The sequence below is a fragment of the Diaphorina citri genome, unplaced genomic scaffold, assembly GCF_000475195.1.
Source record: "Diaphorina citri unplaced genomic scaffold, Diaci psyllid genome assembly version 1.1 scaffold364, whole genome shotgun sequence".
Taxonomy (NCBI): Eukaryota; Metazoa; Arthropoda; class Insecta; order Hemiptera; family Psyllidae; genus Diaphorina; species Diaphorina citri.
In genome coordinates this window covers 28,688-48,839 of record NW_007377799.1, presented here as the reverse complement: position 1 = coordinate 48,839, position 20,152 = coordinate 28,688, and the positions used below count along the sequence as shown (strand labels likewise).

Below are 20,152 nucleotides of genomic sequence, written 5' to 3'. Positions count from 1 at the left end.
TTGGTTAAGATCGGTGCATTGGTTGGCGGCATTTTACCGCTTTTTGGCGGTTTTCGGTCTAGTTTAACAATATCTCGCCCTGCAGTACGTACGGCAACGAACCTCTCTCCCCTCAACAGGACTTTGTAGTCAAGACCCTGGAGTGTTGGGCCTTCATCTAGGGAGTCCAGGCTGTGTCCAATCCTATGGTCCGAGCAGAGGTCCTTGTGGATATGAGAGAGTCAAATGCCTAATGCAAGTCCGAGAATGAATATTTCCCCGGATTTGTGATTATCGCGAGAAGTTTAACGGTAGAACGGTTTCCTATACGCTACTTTGGTGGGTATCTTATTTTTTATTTGTCGAGTCAGTTTATATATATTTTATTTTCCCATTGTTGTTGTAGATAGAGAGTATTTTTTAGGGAGAGAGTTTCTCCGAGAAACCTCCGAGGTTTCGTTTCGTAGGCGATATTTATAATGTAGGGTTTTTTTTTTTGACTTAGGACTTAATGGACTTACTATTGTTGATGTTGTGTAAACTCTTATTTTTTTGTTGTTGCAGAAGAAAAAACCAAATCTTACATTACCCCCTTCTCGTGTTTTTTTTATTTTGTTTAGAGATTTGCAATCGCGCGCGTTATCGTGTCTGCCCATATTAATTTTTTGTTTAATTCATTGGACTAGTTTAGAAATATATTATGCTATGTGTTGTGTTTATTAGAGGATTTATTGTTAGGTGTACGCCGCGCAGCTGTGGTGGCGATTTTTCAACAAGTTTTCATTTTCTAAAAAATGTAGGCAAAGAAATATTGTGTTATATTTAACCCTTTATACATAATCTAGGTATCCCCTCCGTGAAATTTATGTACATTTTAATTTCTGCACTCTTAAAAGAGGGGAAAGATACTCGACAGTTAGTAAAAGCAGAAGTCACAGCAAAATATAGCTCTAAAAATTTGACTTTATAAACTGTCAAAAAAAATTCAACTATGAAATATAAAATTTCCCACTTAATTTACATAAACGTTTAGTCAGTAATCAGTAAAAGGAAATAAATATTTCTCTACAGAAGAAATTATTTTGAAAAAAGGGGGCTTGAATGCTCCTTTCCAACATTTCAGGACTTAAATGAAATACCTAAGTTTAGGTAAGCCAAAGTATTCACAGTTAGTTCTTATGAGACTACTAAGCTGTTTAGTTCCATCTATGCAGGAATTATTAAGACAGGTTTATAGATCCAACCTTTCCTCTCTTTCCCTCCCTACAATAAAACAAATTTGATTTCAATTAAAAATGTATCCTGACATCCCGCATACATATTCAACTTTACACTGAAAAGATTTTCATTTTAAAATAAATAATTATATTGCATATACTTTACTCAAGTAAATCTTAGAGTGGCTTATAAATATAAATGCAAACTTTTAGTGAATATAAAATAATGATTATTAAATATTTTAAGACAAAAACTGCTTTAGATGTCTATTTGTTATGTTTTATTGAAACGTTATTTATTAATTTTACTGTTTATGTCTAAATGTGGGCGAGGTAGAATTTTCGTCCTCTTCGGGCCGGATTTCACTGAAAACGATGTGTCTTTTTTGAACGGCCGAAAAAATAGCTTAATATTAATTCAAAGTTGCCATACTTAATTCTACAAGTGTAACCTTTTCATGGGTTTCCTAATTTGGACAACGAATTTCTTTTTCTATTTAAGAGTCGCAGATGTGAGACCGACATTAAAAAAGTGGTCATTCGGTTTTCGACCATGAATAGGACCTAAACTAAATCCTTGTCCACACACTTTATTCCTAGCGTAGCAGATTTAATAGTCGCGTAAGATAAGAAAATAGGTACAAATATTGTTTTGGATACGAGAGCGAATAAAAAAGTAAACCAAAATAAAAAAGTATTTTGTATTATTATATTATATTAATTTATTAGACATTATTTCACTTGTGATGATTATTTTATTTTTTAATTATTATTTATCATTTTTTAAATTTATTTCGATGTTCTGGTATTGGGGCAGGTAAAGTATTGAAAGAACTGATTACCATTAAATTTATATTGAACATAGGTTTATCAATTTGTGAAAAGGAGAACCTTTTTCAGAATTTGAATAACTTCTAGTTCTCTACTAAATAATGTTGAAGAATTATGATGACCCATATTATGTATTGCTCTGATTGAATTTTGTCTTGAACAGTTTGAAGATCAGAGATATTTCTCTTTGGCTGAACTAAATTGATTCCGTTCTTAGTCCAATTATATACCTGCCCTTCTTCTGAACGATAGTTAGGTTTTATAATCAAATAAATCAATGTTGTTTTGTGTTTCAATACTATACAGGGAGGTCAAAATACGGTAATATAGGCCGGGAATCGCTCTTGACATTCGCGCTACCACTTGGTAATTATTTGAACGCTCGGGATAAGAATATTATGTGACATGAGTCGTAAATACTGATGCTTTTAAGATAAATACAAGGTGTTGAAGAATTCCGTAGTTGGGCCACCCTGTATGTATGTAGTTGTTTCTAATTTAAATATGTTTCTAGTGCTGCTGCTTTTATCATTTCTAATATTCTCAAGACGAGTCGTTATATTTATTGTTAAAAAGCTTTGTTAAATATGTTTCTAGTGCTGCTGCTTTTATCATTTCTAATATTCTCAAGACGAGTCGTTATATTTATTGTTAAAAAGCTTTGTTTTTTCTGTTCAAACTTTAGTTGTAAACTTAAGTTTAACCCAAAATAGCAAGAACATAATGATTTTTCTTATAAACATTATACTTAGATTTAACGTTAATATTTATGCATTAATAGTTAGAAGCAGATATGTTGGAACTTGATTTTGTAAAGGGTTGTTCCATTCATTCTTGAACACCCTATCAAAAAATTTGAACAAAGATTTTTCTTTTTGTGTTTGGAAGTTCAGTTTTAGTGTACCTTACTATCCCATTTTTTTCTCGTACTTGGTTTTGTGTAGGTAACTTCTGCAAAAAGAAGCAGATATGTTGGAACTTGATTTTGTAAAGGGTTGTTCCATTCATTATTGAACACCCTATCAAAAAATTTGAACAAAGATTTTTTCTTTTTGTGTTTGGAAGTTCAGTTTTAGTGTACCTTACTATCCCATTTTTTTCTCGTACTTGGGTTTTGTGTAGGTAACTTCTGCAAAATGCAGATTTTTTTATTCCTTCTTTTAGTTATTTATTTCCTTTAGATTCTTTTTTCCATCTTTTTACTTTCATTTTCTGTTTCTTCTTCTTCTTATTTGCTTTGAACATTTTGTTTATTCATTTATTTAATTGAATTATTATTATTTTTAGAACACCCTATCAAAAAATTTGAACAAAGATTTTTTCTTTTTGTGTTTGGAAGTTCAGTTTTAGTGTACCTTACTATCCCATTTTTTTTTTCTCGTACTTGGTTTTGTGTAGGTAACTTCTGCAAAATGCAGATTTTTTTTATTCCTTCTTTTAGTTATTTATTTCCTTTAGCTTCTTTTTTCCATCTTTTTACTTTCATTTTCTGTTTCTTCTTCTTCTTTTTTGCTTTGACCATTTTGTTTATTCATTTATTTAATTGAATTATTATTATTATTATTGTTGTTTCCATTCCACACAACCACACGACTTCGAAACGTTTTTTTCGACTTTTGATTTTTATTTCCAAATACAATTTATTATTTTTTTGTGTTATTTATTTGTTTTTTGTTTTGTTTCTTCATTTTCGTTTCTTTCTTTTTCCCTTTTTTATGTTCCCTGATATTTTTGAACAAGAGAACGATAAAGTTGGGCTGCGTGTTCGAAATTTGCAAGTCGAGAAATTGATTTTGTGTTGTATCGTGAATGAAAAATTGCGAGACAAATACGGGAATTTCTCGTCTCGTTTCGTAAAATTTCAGAGACAATGTTCATTGAAGACCAGAATTTATGAACTTCAAATTTTTGTGTGAATTCTGGGCCTCTACATTTGTCCTGAAAAATCACATAATTCATGTTTCGATCGGAAACGACCAGCTTAGTCTGGCTGGAAGACTTTGAACTTTAAACAGGGGGTACACCAGCCTGAATTTCCCTTGCTCAAGAAATAGCAAGGATTCAGTGGGAAGAGCATCCACTCGTAAAATTTGTAGCCAAAATCAAATGTCAGCCCAAAGCAATGACCCTATAATCCCTATATAGTTAGAGGCTGACGAAAAATGCCGACCCCGTCTGAACACGGGAAAAGGCGATGAAAAAGAAGATGGATGAAGCCTTTATTAGTTAGAAAGATGAATAAAGATTAGTGCAAAGTATGGATGCAGCCTGATATGAAAAACTCGGATTAATGCAACTGCAAAGTATGGATGCTGCCTGTTCTACCTGATTAGCAATATTGCTCCTGTTGTTTTCACATGTAAATGAAGGCTGCTAATTCCTACTGTCAACACTACATAACGAGATGTTGACTTATTAGCACAATACCAATATGGGTATATGGAACAATATGGTTATATGGGACATAGTAATATGTCATATAGGATAAAATGATTTGGAAGAGGAAAAAACCTTTAATCCATAATCTTCCTCTTAATCTTAATTTGTTTTGATGCTTTTAATCTGCTTTGACTTTAAAAAGTGAGAGTAAACATGAAAGTAATCAATCAATGAAATATTATGTACTTTTTAATCTCGTTCTTTGTTTATTTTGAAGAATTGAAAACATGAAAAAGGGAGGGGGAAACAAAAGGGAACTGCAGAAGTAAAATAATAGAACAAAACTTTAACCATGCAAAATCAGCAAAAAAGCAACAAAATATTGCTTCGGTTGAAAGTTCATTTTTATTGATATCAGTACTTTTCGTTATCAAACCTCAGTTAATTCAACAATCGAGGAATACGGGACCAAAACTTCAACCTTGCAGAATACCTCCAAGAGTTTGACCTGATCAAATGCTTGTTGCAAATCAAGAAACGACCTTGTTTCTTTACGCCCCCGCATTTGTCTTATTAGAATGACTAGTTTAGCTAGTTGGCGAGTCTTTACTGCGCCATTGGTCATGTTATGTAGGTATGCTACGTGACCAATAGACTAGTTTAGCTAGTTGGCGAGTCTTTACTGCGCCATTGGTCATGTTATGTAGGTATGCTACGTGACCAATATCTCTCTCTCTCTCTCTTCTGAGTCCTGCGTGGGTTAATTGGTCAAAGGACAGACTATGAGTTGTGGTTAGGTTGTTCAGGCTATTACGTTGTGAAGTATCTTTTACTCTTTGTACTAATATGTTTGATGGTTCTTCTATTACTGCAGACTTTGCTTCTGTTGTTCGTACAAAATAAATGTGTTCAGTGTTCTTGTACTAAATTCTACTATTAATTCAGAAAATCACAATTGAAAGCCACGGGTACAACCACACTGAGATAAAATAATTTAAACATGAGATGATTTATTTAATAAGAAACAATATTTTTATTATTTTAATGTCTATGTGACATTTTATTATTATTACGTCATATCTCTGTAATATTACGTCATAAGTCATGAGTCATAATCATAAGTCATAAACTCATGACTCATAACCTTTGCGAAGTGTGAAGTTCTTTCTTTGAACAGAGATCTGGTTAAAATCCGTGCGAAAAACGTGAGAGACAGAGTGACATGAAGCCTGATAGAACCTAATCAGTTGAACAGGTTGTTATCACGTGATAACAATATTATTGTCTTGTAGTTCTTGCAAACATGATACATATCTCGGACCTATGCTATACTGTAGGTATGCTGTGGGTATTGTATGAGTATATCTATGGACCTATGCTATACTGTAGGTATGCTGTGGGTATTGTATGAGTATATCTATGAACCTATGCTATACTGTAGGTATGCTGTGGGTATTGTATGAGTATATCTATGGACCTATGCTATACTGTAGGTATGCTGTGGGTATTATTGGCTTATGGAGTTTGCAATCTAGGATACTCTGATCAGTGTGCCGAGGTAATCCTTGTCTATGTGTAGATTCTGTGACCCTTGTGTGTTTTTATCACGGTATAACGCGTAGATTATGTGAATTGCTCATACATCATCAACACTGCTACAACAAGGTATGAAAGATTTTGGATTTTTTCTGAAAAGACTACTTAAGAGGGAGGTTATTTTGCACACAAGCACGGGCTTAAAGGCTATTAAATGTAAAGGATAGAGAGAGACAATCAATGAAATTTATTGACGGACTGTCCAAAGTTTCGGCTGTCAAAACGACACAGCATACTTTTCAGACAACCTTTCATTATTGTTGCTTCATCAGAGAAAACTGAAAATAGAAATGCTTGTCACATATGTCGTTCTCCGCTTAATACACTTGGCTAAATTTTATGACTTGACCTGGACTCAAACCACCAACCTCCAAATCCAGAGTCCACCGTGCTAACCGCTACATCAGTGAAGTTGTTAATGAGCGGAAAAAAAAACTTCCGCCTTTTTGTACGCATGAAAAATTGACGTCTTTTAATAAGAAAACTTCCGACTATTGTTATTTTATTTGATTTTTAATTATAATTATATTTTAGGAATCTTTTCATTGATGTAAATTTTAAACATGTGAGATTTTTTTCTCAATGATGAACAATTGACGGAACTGTCAATGTGTTTGGTCATTGGAACAAACTGAGTTGTCATTCAAATTCAATACCTATATGTTGTAAAAACATGTTGGAAAATCATTAAAATAATCAGACGGCTGCTACCCATTAAACATGTTTACTTGGAAAATAATTATTATTATCATAATGGATGTTACCTGCCCAATTATTAACTCATTATTATATGCAGATAATATGATTGCTTCATATTTTTCAAAAAAATATCGTCCATTAGAATGTATCAATTGTTAATTGATGAAATTAAAGGTCCAAAAGTCTGGCTGAAGGACATAAAACAGAGAGTAGACTAGCTTGGTCTAACAGGGAGGATACCAGCCTAAAAGAAATGGCAAAGGGTTGAGTGCGAAGGGCATCTACTCGTAAATTTTCTGTAGCCAAAATCAAATGTCAGCCCAAAGCAATCACCCTAGGGCTGATTGAGAGGGTGACGAAAAACGCCGACCCCGTCTGTACCTACACGGGAAAATGAAAAGGCGAAGAAAAAGAAGATTGATACATTACTTCACTTACTTACACACTTCACCAATAAATAAAATTAAATAAAAGCTACATTACTTCAATCATACGAGTATTGGCTGTATAGTATGTTTTAAAACAGTACCCAATCAATTTATGTGCCTACTTACTATACTCACATATGGTTTTGACATTGCCAACGATGTGTTGAAAGTGTTGAAACATAGGCACTTTGTCTTTAATGTGTCTGTCATAGTTATAGTATTGAAATGAATGTGCAATTCATACTGTTTTAAATGATTTTCTATGCAATTCACAGTGTTTAAATGATTTTCTATGCAATTGACACCGTTTAAATGATTTTCTATGCAATTCACAGTGTTTAAATGATTTTCTATGTAATTGACACTGTTTAAATGATTGTCTATGCAATTCACTTTGATATGTAGCTGTCAAATGTGACAAGGATGCGACACGAAACTTTTGGTTAAAACCGGTGCAACGGTTGGCGGCATTTTACCGCTTCTTGGCGGTTTTTGGTGTAATTTAACAATATCTCGGGAACGGTATTAGCTAGAGACTTGAAATTTGGTATGTAGTTCACAAATGTAACAAAGATGCTACACAAAATGTTTGGTTGAGATGGTTGCTGCGCTTGGCGATATTTTGACCGCGTGGTCCCACAGCCAAACCAAGCTGGTCTACTCCCTGTTTAACGTTCCCCAGCCAGACAAGGAACCTTATTCCTATAATTTTCTCTTCATTCCAGGTGTTCGGAGCCCTCACCTCATGCTCACTCAAAGTATCGGACCATTTCTACGGATGATTTTCTATGCAATTCACAGTGTTTAAATGATTTTCTATGTAATTGACACTGTTTAAATGATTGTCTATGCAATTCACAGTGTTTAAATGATTTTCTATGCAATTCGTAGTGTTTTAAATGATTTTCTATGGAATTCGTAGTGTTTTAAATGATTGATAAAATCCTGAATACGGGCCTGCTCCCCTATGTATGTGGCCCGCGAAGTACCTGCCAATGTAGCATGTGACCCGTATACACATGGATGTTGGAAATTCATGCAATTCAATTCATAGTGTTTAAATGATTTTCTATTCAAATCTTCACGAAGGGTACTATGGACTATGGATAACGTTTGTGTTTGTGGTTACAATGTATTAGAAGTGCCAGTCATACCTATAAGATTTTACACACATGATTCATGAAGATAATTACCTACCACTTGTACATATGTAGGTATCGGGATTTAATGAAGATTAGAAGATTTATTTTAAGATATTACTAATTTACTACTTTCTTAAATTAGCCCTCCTGTCATCTATTGTGCATTCCATTCTCTTCTATTGCACTATCATTGGATATTATTTATTACACATCAATTAATTTTATGTATAACTCCCAATATATTGTGTCAATGGTCAGCCCAAAAATCAGGCAGTTCGTAAGAAAATAAAAGATTATTTCTCTATTTAATTTCAATCTAATCTATTATTATCTTTTGTTTTAACCCTCAGCTGCGGATGTGTTGAAAATAGTGGAAAGCACTACTGATCTTTTTCTAAAATTAATTCTATTTAATTGTAACCTATTTCCGTATTCTATTCTAAGTTATTTTTTAGTGCATTATATTCTAATCTATTCGGTTTTTATTTTAACCCTCAGCTGCCGATGTGTGAAGAGTTAAGGCGAGCCCTGTACGCTAACCCTTCGCTGGACTTGGACCTATTCGTGCCAGATCTGAACGGAGTCACCGAGATTCTCACGGACGAACATAGGAAGCAACTGTGTTAACGTTTAGTCAGTAATCAGTAAAAGGAAATAAATATTTCTCTACAGAAGAAATTATTTTGAAAAAAGGGGGCTTGAATGCTCCTTTACAACATTTCAGGACTTAAATACCTAAGTTTAGGTAAGCCAAAGTATTCACTGTTAGTTCTTATGCATATGAGACTAAGTACTAAGCTGTTTAGTTCCATCTATGCAGGAATTATTAAGACAGGTTTATAGATCCAACCTTTCCTCTCTTTCCCTTCCTACAAACAAAGGGAAGCAACTGTGCCGCCATCTACCGGCCAGAGCTGAAGGTAAGAAACATAGGAAGGAATTGTGCCGCCATCTACCGGCCAGAGCTGACCCTTTGTAGAATATGAGAAGCAAAGAATTTCTTGAAAAAGGTTCGCGCGGGCCCTAAATCTAAACGAGAAAATTTGCTTTTTGTGTTGTACATATTACATTTTGGCCCTATTTTGTCATATTCCTCTAATTGTTGGGGAGTTATAGCAAAAGAAATAATTTCATTTCCTTTTAAAGGACCCCTGCAAGGCCCCGAAGGTTTAATCGGACCTAAATCGAACTAGTAAATTTCCTTTATGTTGAACGCTTTTACCACGATGTCTAACTAATTATTGTTTCTCTCTGTTTGTCCCCAGTGGTAAGTTCGGTCTATGGCTGGACGGTGATCTATACCAGGGCCGTTCAGAACCCTGCAGTACGTACGGCAACGAACCTCTCTCCCCTCAACAGGACTTTGTAGTCAAGACCCTGGAGTGTTGGGCCTTCATCTAGGGAGTCCAGGCTGTGTCCAATCCTATGGTCCGAGCAGAGGTCCTTGTGGATATGAGAGAGTCAAATGCCTAATGCAAGTCCGAGAATGAATTTCCCCGGATTTGTGATTATCGCGAGAAGTTTAACGGTAGAATGGTTTCCTATACGCTACTTTGGTGGGTATCTTATTTTTTATTTGTCGAGTCAGTTTATATATATTTTATTTTCCCATTGTTGTTGTAGATAGAGAGTATTTTTTAGGGAGAGAGTTTCTCCGAGAAACCTCCGAGGTTTCGTTTCGTAGGCGATATTTATAATGTAGGGTTTTTTTTTTTGACTTAGGACTTAATGGACTTACTATTGTTGATGTTGTGTAAACTCTTATTTTTTTGTTGTTGCAGAAGAAAAAACCAAATCTTACATTACCCCCTTCTCGTGTTTTTTTTATTTTGTTTAGAGATTTGCAATCGCGCGCGTTATCGTGTCTGCCCATATTAATTTTTTGTTTATAGAGAATTCATTGGACTAGTTTAGAAATATATTATGCTATGTGTTGTGTTTATTAGAGGATTTATTGTTAGGTGTACGCCGCGCAGCTGTGGTGGCGATTTTTCAACAAGTTTTCATTTTCTAAAAAATGTAGGCAAAGAAATATTGTGTTATATTTAACCCTTTATACATAATCTAGGTTTCCCCTCCGTGAAATTTATGTACATTTTAATTTCTGCACTCTTAAAAGAGAGGAAAGATACTCGACAGTTTGTAAAAGCAGAAGTCATTTCTACGGCACGGGAGAATCTCTCCTCTTCTCGTTCACTCCAGATCTGCAGGTGTACAACTGGACCGGAGATAACATGTACTTCATTAAGGGCAACAATGAGAGTTTGTCCATCGGGGCCGGAGAGTAAGTAGAATAGAATAGAATATACCTTGTTTATCCTGCTGTACCTGTGCACCCTGAACGAGAATATCCTAAACGTAAGTAGAATAGACTTATAGTAGAATTGGGTCAGCTCCCATGGCGTAGTGGTCACTGCGCTCGCCTTGCACGCGGGAGACCCGGGTTCGATTCCCGGCGGGGTCAAGAAATTTGTATCATCCAAATGATTGATTCCGTGACTGGCTGTTGCGGGGCCCACTCAGCCTCGTGAGGAAAATGAGTAGCTATGACATATAAATGCGCATAGCGACCGGTGCCAGCATGGTAGGTAAACATTGGACGTTAGGATTATTGTGATATTGGGAAAAATCCTACAATGCTGCAGTGAGCACCAAAGTTGTGATATAATAACACAAAGAAACTGCATTTATTTATTTTATTATTATTATTTTTTTTTATCCTGCTGGGATAGGACTTACCCCCGCAGTTTAACCAAGGTCTCATATATTTTAACATATGGAGAACACATATTACAATTAGAGTAATTGAACAGTCGTTCAGTCGTATTTTTCCAAAACTGAGATGATTTCTGCTCTCTTGAAGCTCATTCTGCCCTCTTTTGGCGTGGTAGCGCCTGCACTAAACCATAGGAAATCCGCCATCTTGAAGAGGTGAAATCGTTTCCGTTTTTGAAATTAAAATACACCACCTTTTTGTTTGATACTGTTTAATGACGAAATTTCCTCTAAACATTCCCCCCATCCCTTTTTTTAACAAAAATTGTCCACTCCTTTGTAGAATATGAGAAGCAAAGAATTTCTTGAAAAAGGTTCGCGCGGACCCTAAATCTAAACGAGTAAATTTACTTTTTGTGTTGTACATATTACATTTTGGCCCTATTTTGTCATATTCCTAATCGTTGGGGAGTTATAGCAAAAGAAATAATTTTATTTCCTTATAAAGGACCCCTGCAAGGCCCCGAAGGTTTAATGGGACCTAAGTAAATCGAACTAGTAAATTTCCTTTACGTTGAACGCTTTTACCACGATGTTCGAACTAATGCCTCGGTGGCGTAGTGGTCAAGACGCTCGCCTGGTAATCAGGAGGGCGTGGGTTCGATCCCAGCCGAGGTATGGAATTTTATCCTCATTTATTTGAGAATTTGGCCACATAATAATGGAGCTCTAAGGGTTAGGTGGTAGAGAACGCCTAAGGCGTTAACCTCGCCTAGTGGTTGCCTTCCACTCAAGAGTCTATTATTATTATTATTATTATTAAAAGTATTTTGTATTGGGGGATCGAACCCGGGACCTTCCGGCTAATCAGACTGGCCACCGGTACTAGAAAGGATTACTCTGGTAGACAATGTACCGTATACTCCGCTCTATGTATAGTCTCAAATCTGAACCCGTTAGTTAATATTTCTATCATTTGAACTATATCTCTCAACTATGTAGGTATGTACTTTTATCTTTGAACTATTACAGTGGCGTAGCGTCCATGTAGGGCGTGTATGGCGGCCATACACTCAAAAATTCCACTCAAATACCCTTAAATATTGACTTTAAATAATTATTGTATTCTTCCTTTAACCCAGCAGTAGGTGGGTTAAATTCGTTCAGTCATTATTGTTTGCCAATTTATGTTCACATGATTGTTCATAAACTTGTTAAAAGATATACATTCCAGAGTCCATCAATAGAAATCCTTTTGCAAAAACGTTCAATTGTTTTACCACCACATCCAAGAATTCCAAGACCACTGACAATTTCGCCCTAATTAATATCTTGATCCTCGTCCAACAGTTACAGATGAACTTGTTATTGATAATACAGACACCGGATTTACATAAATTATCTCTCAGGTTACAAGGAAATATCAATGATGTTCTCAGGACACTACATGTAGTTCCTGTTTAGAAACTCCAAGACCACTGAGAATTTCGCCCTAATTAATATCTTGATCCTCGTCCAACAGTTACAGATGAACTTGTTATTGATAATACAGACAGACACCGGATTTACATAAATTATCTCTCAGGTTACAAGGAAATATCAATGATGTTCTCAGGACACTACATGTAGTTCCTGTTTAGATTCAATGTGACAATGTTTTGTCCTTGTATGTCCTTTCGGTTCTGGTTTTGTATCCTGCTCAATGATTTTTTTTTTTAGCACACGCTCATGTTTTCTTACTGGACCACTCTGAGTTGAACTTATTTCTTGTACTTTGCTGAACACACTAGGAATTACTTCTTTTGACATTCCTCTTGAAATGGAACTTATGAAACTGGTATTTCTGGTCATATATTTTTAAATACTTCGGATTGAAGACTAGCTAACTCTGTGAATGTCCACTTTTGACAAAAGTCAGGTAGTACTCGTATATGAATTTTGACCTGGTCTAATCGGTATGTGCCTGTGGCTTTTATTACTGGTGTCTACTCTGAATTGAACTATTCGATCAAACCTTTTTCATAATTATGTATATGAATTTTGACCTGGTCTAATCGGTATGTGCCTGTGGCTTTTATTACTGGTGTCTACTCTGAATTGAACTATTCGATCAAACCTCAATGTTGAATAGAAATAGACTGTACCTTGTTTAGAATGCCTAGGACGGCACAGGGAATTCCTGAGTCCAGAAAATCCAGAGGAAAATATTACATGAAAAGGAAAATATATGACGTGAAATGAACGCAGACAAGATTAAAGAAAAACCTGTTCGAATTCGAAATTTTCGTATCAGTTAAATATTTCCCATGTGGCAAAAATATTAATATGTATTACAAAAGAGTGTCTCCGTCTATTTTTAGAAAGATGTACTCATCCTTATAAGTGATTTGAGGAAAATATGACGCGAAAAGGAAAATATATGACGTGAAATCAACGCAGACAAGATTAAAGAAAAACCTGTTCGAATTCGAAATTTTCGTATCAGTTAAATATATTTCCCATGTTGGAATTTTCCCATGTGGCAAAAATATGAATATGTATTACAAAAGAGTGTCTCCGTCTATTTTTAGAAAGATGTACTCATCCTTATAAGTGATTCTCGGTGAATTCACACAATATGAGTTAGCAATTGTTATCTACTTATCAAATACACTTGATATACTCTCATTCTATCAATATCTACTAAAACTCATTGATGATATTGAAAATTACAAGGTTATCTACTTATCAAATACACTTGATATACTCTCATTCTATCAATATCTACTATAACTCATTGATGATATTGAAAATTACAACTAACTCACTCATGAGCTGATGAGTCACTCATTTTCAAGTGTTCCATTTTTAAGTGCCCCTAGATAGTTCAATGGGGTACATTAACAAATGAATAATGTTTTTGGAATTAATATTGATAATTTGTACGACCTAATCTACTAAAATCCATTGTCAATCCTATATTTTACACTTCATTTTCCCATCTATTGTTGGTAGTACATTATCAAATTGATTCTATTAGGGAAAGATTAAAAATCTCCATTTTGATAGGAAAATTAATTGATATTTCCAATTTTTCACTTGGAAACTCTCAGACATTATCATTTCAACACCAACAACACCGGCAGCTACTTATAGCATTGAGTTAACATGGCTTGTCTGTCTGAGTGTATTGCATGTGAGTTAGTACGAGTATGATGACTTGATATGAATCATGAATGATATGAAAGATGTATGATATGAATATGATGTAAGATGTATGATGTATGATATGAAAGATGAAATTAATGCTGGATCAAAGTTGGATTTGTGCAAAGTATAAATGGAGCCTGTTTCTTGTCTGGCTGGGGACGTTAAACAGGGAGTAGACCAGCTTAGTCTGGCTGGAAGACTTTGAACTTTAAACAGGGGGTACACCAGCCTGAATTTCCCTTGCTCAAGAAATAGCAAGGATTGAGTGGGAAGTGAAACTGCTGACCACAAAATGGGATGTTGAAGTAAGTTAGAAGTTGGAAGTGATGTGTCTCTTCTCATCCATCTGACAAGGGACACACTACGAGGTGGACATGCTACGACACAGACGACACGAGTCTTATGTAGCCGTTCCATTGCTACGAAACTCGAACCAATAATAAGCCTCCATTATTAGGTTAGGTCAGTAAACAAACAATTTAATGGGACAAGGTCAATACAGATTGTATCTAAGTACTAAATAACTAAACTATGTTAATATGGTACCATCTAAACCAGAGATTTCCAACTTCCATGTGTATGCGGGCCACATGCTACATGGGCAGGTACTTCGCGGGCCACATACACAGATTAGGAGGCTTGTATCCAGGATTTTCTTGAGGGGGGGAGGGGGGTGGATGCTCCACATTTTCGTCCACCCCATAATAAAAGAGCAAAAATAGAGTCCTACGGGGCCCCCAAAGAGCATCGGGGCCATAAGAATGGTCTGGCGGGCCACTAGTTCTAAACTATGTTTAGTGGAGCTATCTGTAGGATACACTCTGTATATGGCGATAATCCGGATGTAAGATAAATTGGTAGCTTCCTTCCCAATTATAGGCTTGGATTCAGGCAAAACAACTGCTACTTTAGACTCGTGTGGTCTGTGTCGTAACATGTCCATCCCGTGGTATGCCTCCCATCAGATGGGCTAGAAGAAACTCAATACTTCCCATTTAGGTGCTGGGTCAACACGAGAACACCAGAAAGTTATAACTCGTTGAATTTGAAATATTTGCAATCGAAATATGAGTGCAACTTTTTGTCGATGGTGGGATTCGAACCCGGGACCTTTTGCATGTTAAACAAGTTACCACCAGGCTAACTGTGCCCTGAGAAAATTCCCCTTTTCCTTGTTTCCTTTTCCTTAAAAAAAAAAAAATAAAAAAATAATAAAAAAATAATAATAAATAACTTGGTTTGGGCTCACGGGACGCATAAGGTCGGCTACACACGTTAGGTTTAACCGTTTAAAGTTTGATGTATAACTGAACGTGTGTGGCGGACTTGAAACTGAAAAGCTCTGGGATCATTACATTAAATCTTGAAAGTGAGAAGAGCAAAACAGTTTGATAGAGAGAACAGTAACAACAGTGGCCGTCTTACCGTCCCTAAAGCGAAGAGAGAAGGACAGGATAGGAGAAAGCCAGCCGTTATAAGATCGAACCTTATCTGTGTTAGGATAAAGTTCGTTCCGGGTGGAAATCGAACCCGCGACCTAGCGCTTACAAGTTAGACACTCTAGATTCGTATAAGCTTAATCTCCTACCCTTTAGGGCTGTTGTCCCTACACCTAAGCCTCTGATGGTAGATTTCTCCAACCTTCTTTTCAGTCCCTAACAGCCTGTTAGCTTAACTGCCCTGTTAAGCCTATAAAAATCAAATGGAACTTGACAGGCTGTTAGCTTAACAGGCCTTCTAAGGACTGAAAAAAATATTACTGAAATCCACAATGAGTGGAATTTTTCGCTTAAAATCTGGTTGAAGTAGTAGGTACTAATATTTTGTTTTTTCTCTGTTCTTCCCTCAGGATACTCGTGGACCCTAGTGTTTAGTACAAGTCAACATGGCTTCAGTCTCAGCTCCCTGTACAGGAAGATGAACCGAATAGACTTACCTGTTTAGGATAAAGTTCGTTCCGGGTGGGAATCGAACCCGCGACCTAGCGCTTACAAGTTAGACACTAGATTCGTATAAGCTTAATCTCCCACCCTTTAGGGCTGTTGTTCCTACACCTAAGCCTCTGATGGTGGATTTCACCAACCTTCTTTTCAGCCCCTAACAGCCTGTTAGCTTAACTGCCCTGTTAAGCCTATACAAATCAAATGGAACTTGACAGGCTGTTACAGCGCTTACAAGTTAGACACTAGATTCGTATAAGCTTAATCTCCTACCCTTTAGGGCTGTTGTCCCTACAGCCTACACCTAAGCCTCTGATGGTGGATTTTACCAACCTTCTTTTCAGCCCCTAACAGCCTGTTAGCTTAACTGCCCTGTTAAGCCTATACAAATCAAATGGAACTTGACAGGCTGTTAGCTTTACAGGCCTTCTAAGGACTGAAAAAAATATTGGTGAAATCCACAATGAGTGGAATTTTTGGTTTAAAATCTAGTTGAAGTAATAGGTATAGGAAGTGTGGGTAATATGGAACCCCCTTTTGTTTTTTGGCTATAACTACCAACTTGTTTGGTATGGAAAGCTGAAATTTCAGCTAATTGGTCAGAAATATTGTTTTACAACATTTGATAAGAGCTCAGGTCGCTGTTTAAAACAGTAATGACCTCAGGTCATTTTTTCCGAAGATAGATTTTGAGTGGGTAATATGGAACAGTGCTAATATTTTATTTTTTCTCTGTTCTCTCCTCAGGATACTCGTGGACCCTAGTGTTTAGTACAAGTCAACATGGCTTCAGTCTCAGCTCCCTGTACAGGAAGATGAACCGAATAGAAAGTCCCATCCTATTAGTAGTACAAGATACCGACTGTAACGTAAGTTCTAGTTATATTCTAATGAACCGAATAGAAAGTCCCATCCTATTAGTAGTACAAGATACCGACTGTAACGTAAGTATTTCCAGAACCCCAACACCTAGAAAGCTGAAATTGGGTAGGAATATTCCTAATATCTTTTAGATGTGCAATAACAGAGGATTTTGACGAAATCTAAACCGATCTCGAGTTATGATCAATTTTCCGTGGCGAAGCACGGGCAATGTGTTACTAGGAAACTTATTCCTATCTTCTTCTTCTTTTTACTTTCCTTATCCTATAGGAAGGAAAGTAATGTAATCGGGTCAAATTTTCGATGGTCAGTTTTTAGTGTCAACTGATCAATTTTCCGTGGCGAAGCACGGGCAATCTGTTACTAGGAAACTTATTCCTATTTTCTTCTTCTTCTTTTTACTTTCCTTATCCTATAGGAAGGAAAGTAATGTAATCGGGTCAAATTTTCGATGGTCAGTTTTTAGTGCCAAGTTTTTTATGTTCCCTGGTATTTTTGAACAAGAGAACGTTAAAGTTGGGCTGCGTGTTCGAAATTTGCAAGTCGAGAAATTGATTTTGTGTTGTATCGTGAATGAAAAATTGCGAGACAAATACGGGAATTTCTCGTCTCGTTTCGTAAAATTTCAAAGACAATGTTCATTGAAGACCAGAATTTCTTATGAACTTCAAATTTTTGTGTGAATTCTGGGCCTCTACATTTGTCCTGAAAAAATTCATGTTTCGATCGGAAACTACATATGATTAGAATTTTGCTCAAGACAAATTAATTTACCATTCTTATAATTCAAAACAAAAAATCACCTAAAATCGACAATATTGAAAACTCGATTACCTTTGTAGGTTTTGGTTAAAAAATGACAAACCTTCCCTTACACAGATGGGTTTAAAATACAACCCAGTGGTTGATAAACATATAAACAACCAAGCACAACGTTGTTTAACTTCAGTGAACCGTTGGAAGAGATTGAAAAACGAACGGGTTCAGTTTCTAGCAGATTCGAAATTCTTTCCACACTGGTAGGTTTTGGTTAAAAAATGACAAAACCTTCCCTTACACAGATGGGTTTAAAATACAACCCAGTATTGGTTGATAACGTTGTTTAACTTCAGTGAACCGTTGGAAGAGATTGAAAAACGAACGGGTTCAGTTTCTAGCAGATTCGAAATTCTTTCCACACTGACTACATCTTCAAAAAGTTAACTTTGCACTACATTTCGACAGGTCAAGAGGTGATTTTAAGTGAAGAGGAAGTTTGATTGGTTAGGATTCTCGTAGGGAGCTATAACTATTAACTGTAGTATCTAGTCTCAAGCCCCCCTAACACGGTCGATATAGAGGGAACTATAACTGCTAAGGTCTTATCGTCCCGAAATCGAAGAGAGAAGGAAGACAGGATAGAAGAAAGCCAGCCGTTCCGAGAACGAACCTTATCAGTTTAGGATGAAATCGGCCCCAGGCGGGAATCGAACCCGCGACCTAACGCTTACAAGACAGACGCGCTACCAACTAGACTCTTTAAGAGATTAGCCAACACCTGAGAGCAGCCTAAGACGCGTTTCGTTCTTATTGGAACTCATCAGTTAGACATAGCTCTCAGGTGCTGATCAAGATTTTGAAGTGTTATTTAAACTTCAGAGATGGAAATTGTGGAGAAACGAGAACCTGGGTTTCTATGTAAGATTTTTATTTTTAGTGTTGAGTGTTGTTCTGAGCGCCACAGATTTAACATACAAGAAATTACAAAATGAAGGCCGAATTTATTGCCTAGGGCAATCTCTACCACTCAAGCCCTGATATTGATCGTGTTAGGTTCGAGCTATTATTTATATCATAGTGTTTTTGAGTAGATTAATAACTCAATATAATATTAACTGTTATTTACTATTAACGCTTTACTCCAATGCAGGGTGTTAGGATCCCAGGCTGTGTCCAGTCCTATGGTCCGAGCAGAGGTCCTTGTGGATATGAGAGAGTCAAATGCCTAATGCAAGTCCGAGAATGAATTTCCCCGGATTTGTGATTATCGCGAGAAGTTTAACGGTAGAACGGTTTCCTATACGCTACTTTGGTGGGTATCTTATTTTTTATTTGTCGAGTCAGTTTATATATATTTTATTTTCCCATTGTTGTTGTAGGTTTTTGAGTAGATTAATAACTCAATATAATATTAACTGTTATTTACTATTAACGCTTTACTCCAATGCAGGGTGTTAGGATCTTGAGAATATCATAGGTTATGTTCAAGGGCGAATTCACTCACAGCCCCTCCAGGCTCGGAGCTAGGGGCACTTTAAGTCCAAGGAGGGAAAATACGGGAAACAAGACCCAAAAATATTGGAAGCAACAACCACCTGGGTTAGGTACTCTTTTGAAGACTTTACTTTCATCGGGGCCAAGTGAATTGGAATACATCACATGTCTTCAGGCATACTCCATTGTCAAGGGTCTAGGACTCCAGGTTTATCCATAGGCGGCGATAGGGGGGGGCTTGGGGGGCTTAAGCCCCCCCAAAGTTATCAGGGCCTGAGGTGATTTAAGTGAAGAGGAAGTTTGATTGGTTAGGATTCTCGTAGGGAGCTATAACTATTAACTGTAGTATCTAGTCTCATGCCCCCCTAACACGGTCAATATAGAGGGAACTATAACTGCTAAGGTCTTATCGTCCCGAAATCGAAGAGAACAAGAAGACAGAATAGGAGAAAGCCAACCGTTCCGAGAACGAACCTTATCAGTTTAGGATGAAATCCGCCCCAGGCGGCAATCGAACCCGCGACCTAACGCTTACAAGACAGACGCGCTACCAACTAGACTCTTTAAGAGATTTTTAGCCAACACCTGAGAGCAGCCTAAGACGCGTTTCGTTCTTATTTGAACTCATCAGTTAGACATTTATGTAGCTCTCAGGTGCTGGCCAAGAATTTGGAAGTGTTATTTAAACTTCAGAGATGGAAATTGTGGAAAAACGAGAACCTGGGTTTCTATGTAAGATTTTTTTTTTAAAAGGTTTGACAGAGGGAACTGTAACTGCTAGGGTCTTATCGTCCCGAAATCGGAGAGAGAAGGAAGACAGGATAGGAGAAAGCCAGCCGTTCCGAGAACGAACATTATCCCATCAGGATAAACAGCATCATAACACTGCTCATTTGAGACAG

The 20,152-nt window shown here is 36.5% G+C and overlaps 2 protein-coding genes across 3 annotated transcripts in view; both read left to right on the top strand.

Moving 5' to 3' along the window:
* The window catches only part of LOC103508065 (TLD domain-containing protein 2-like), a 4,929-nt gene extending 2,385 nt beyond the window's left edge, over nucleotides 1-2,544 (top strand). The window contains exon 3 of the mRNA XM_008472598.3: nucleotides 718-2,544. The gene's annotated coding sequence lies outside the window, so the exon portion shown is untranslated. The remainder of the gene's footprint in view (nucleotides 1-717) is intronic.
* Nucleotides 1-17,288, top strand: part of LOC103508067 (TLD domain-containing protein 2-like) — a 59,466-nt gene extending 42,178 nt beyond the window's left edge. Inside the window, exons 1-5 of one of the 2 annotated variants that reach the window (XM_026822784.1) lie at nucleotides 5,939-6,071; nucleotides 8,770-8,895; nucleotides 9,167-9,191; nucleotides 16,025-16,092; nucleotides 17,006-17,288. In XM_026822784.1, coding sequence (XP_026678585.1) covers nucleotides 8,776-8,895; nucleotides 9,167-9,191; nucleotides 16,025-16,092; nucleotides 17,006-17,128 — 336 coding nt within the window. In that variant the 5' untranslated portion in view covers nucleotides 5,939-6,071; nucleotides 8,770-8,775 and the 3' untranslated portion in view covers nucleotides 17,129-17,288. Of the gene's footprint in view, nucleotides 1-5,938; nucleotides 6,072-8,769; nucleotides 8,896-9,166; nucleotides 9,192-16,024; nucleotides 16,093-17,005 lie in introns of those variants that run through there. The other variant, XM_026822783.1, reaches the window with a different exon arrangement.
* The last annotated feature ends 2,864 nt before the right edge of the window (nucleotides 17,289-20,152 follow it).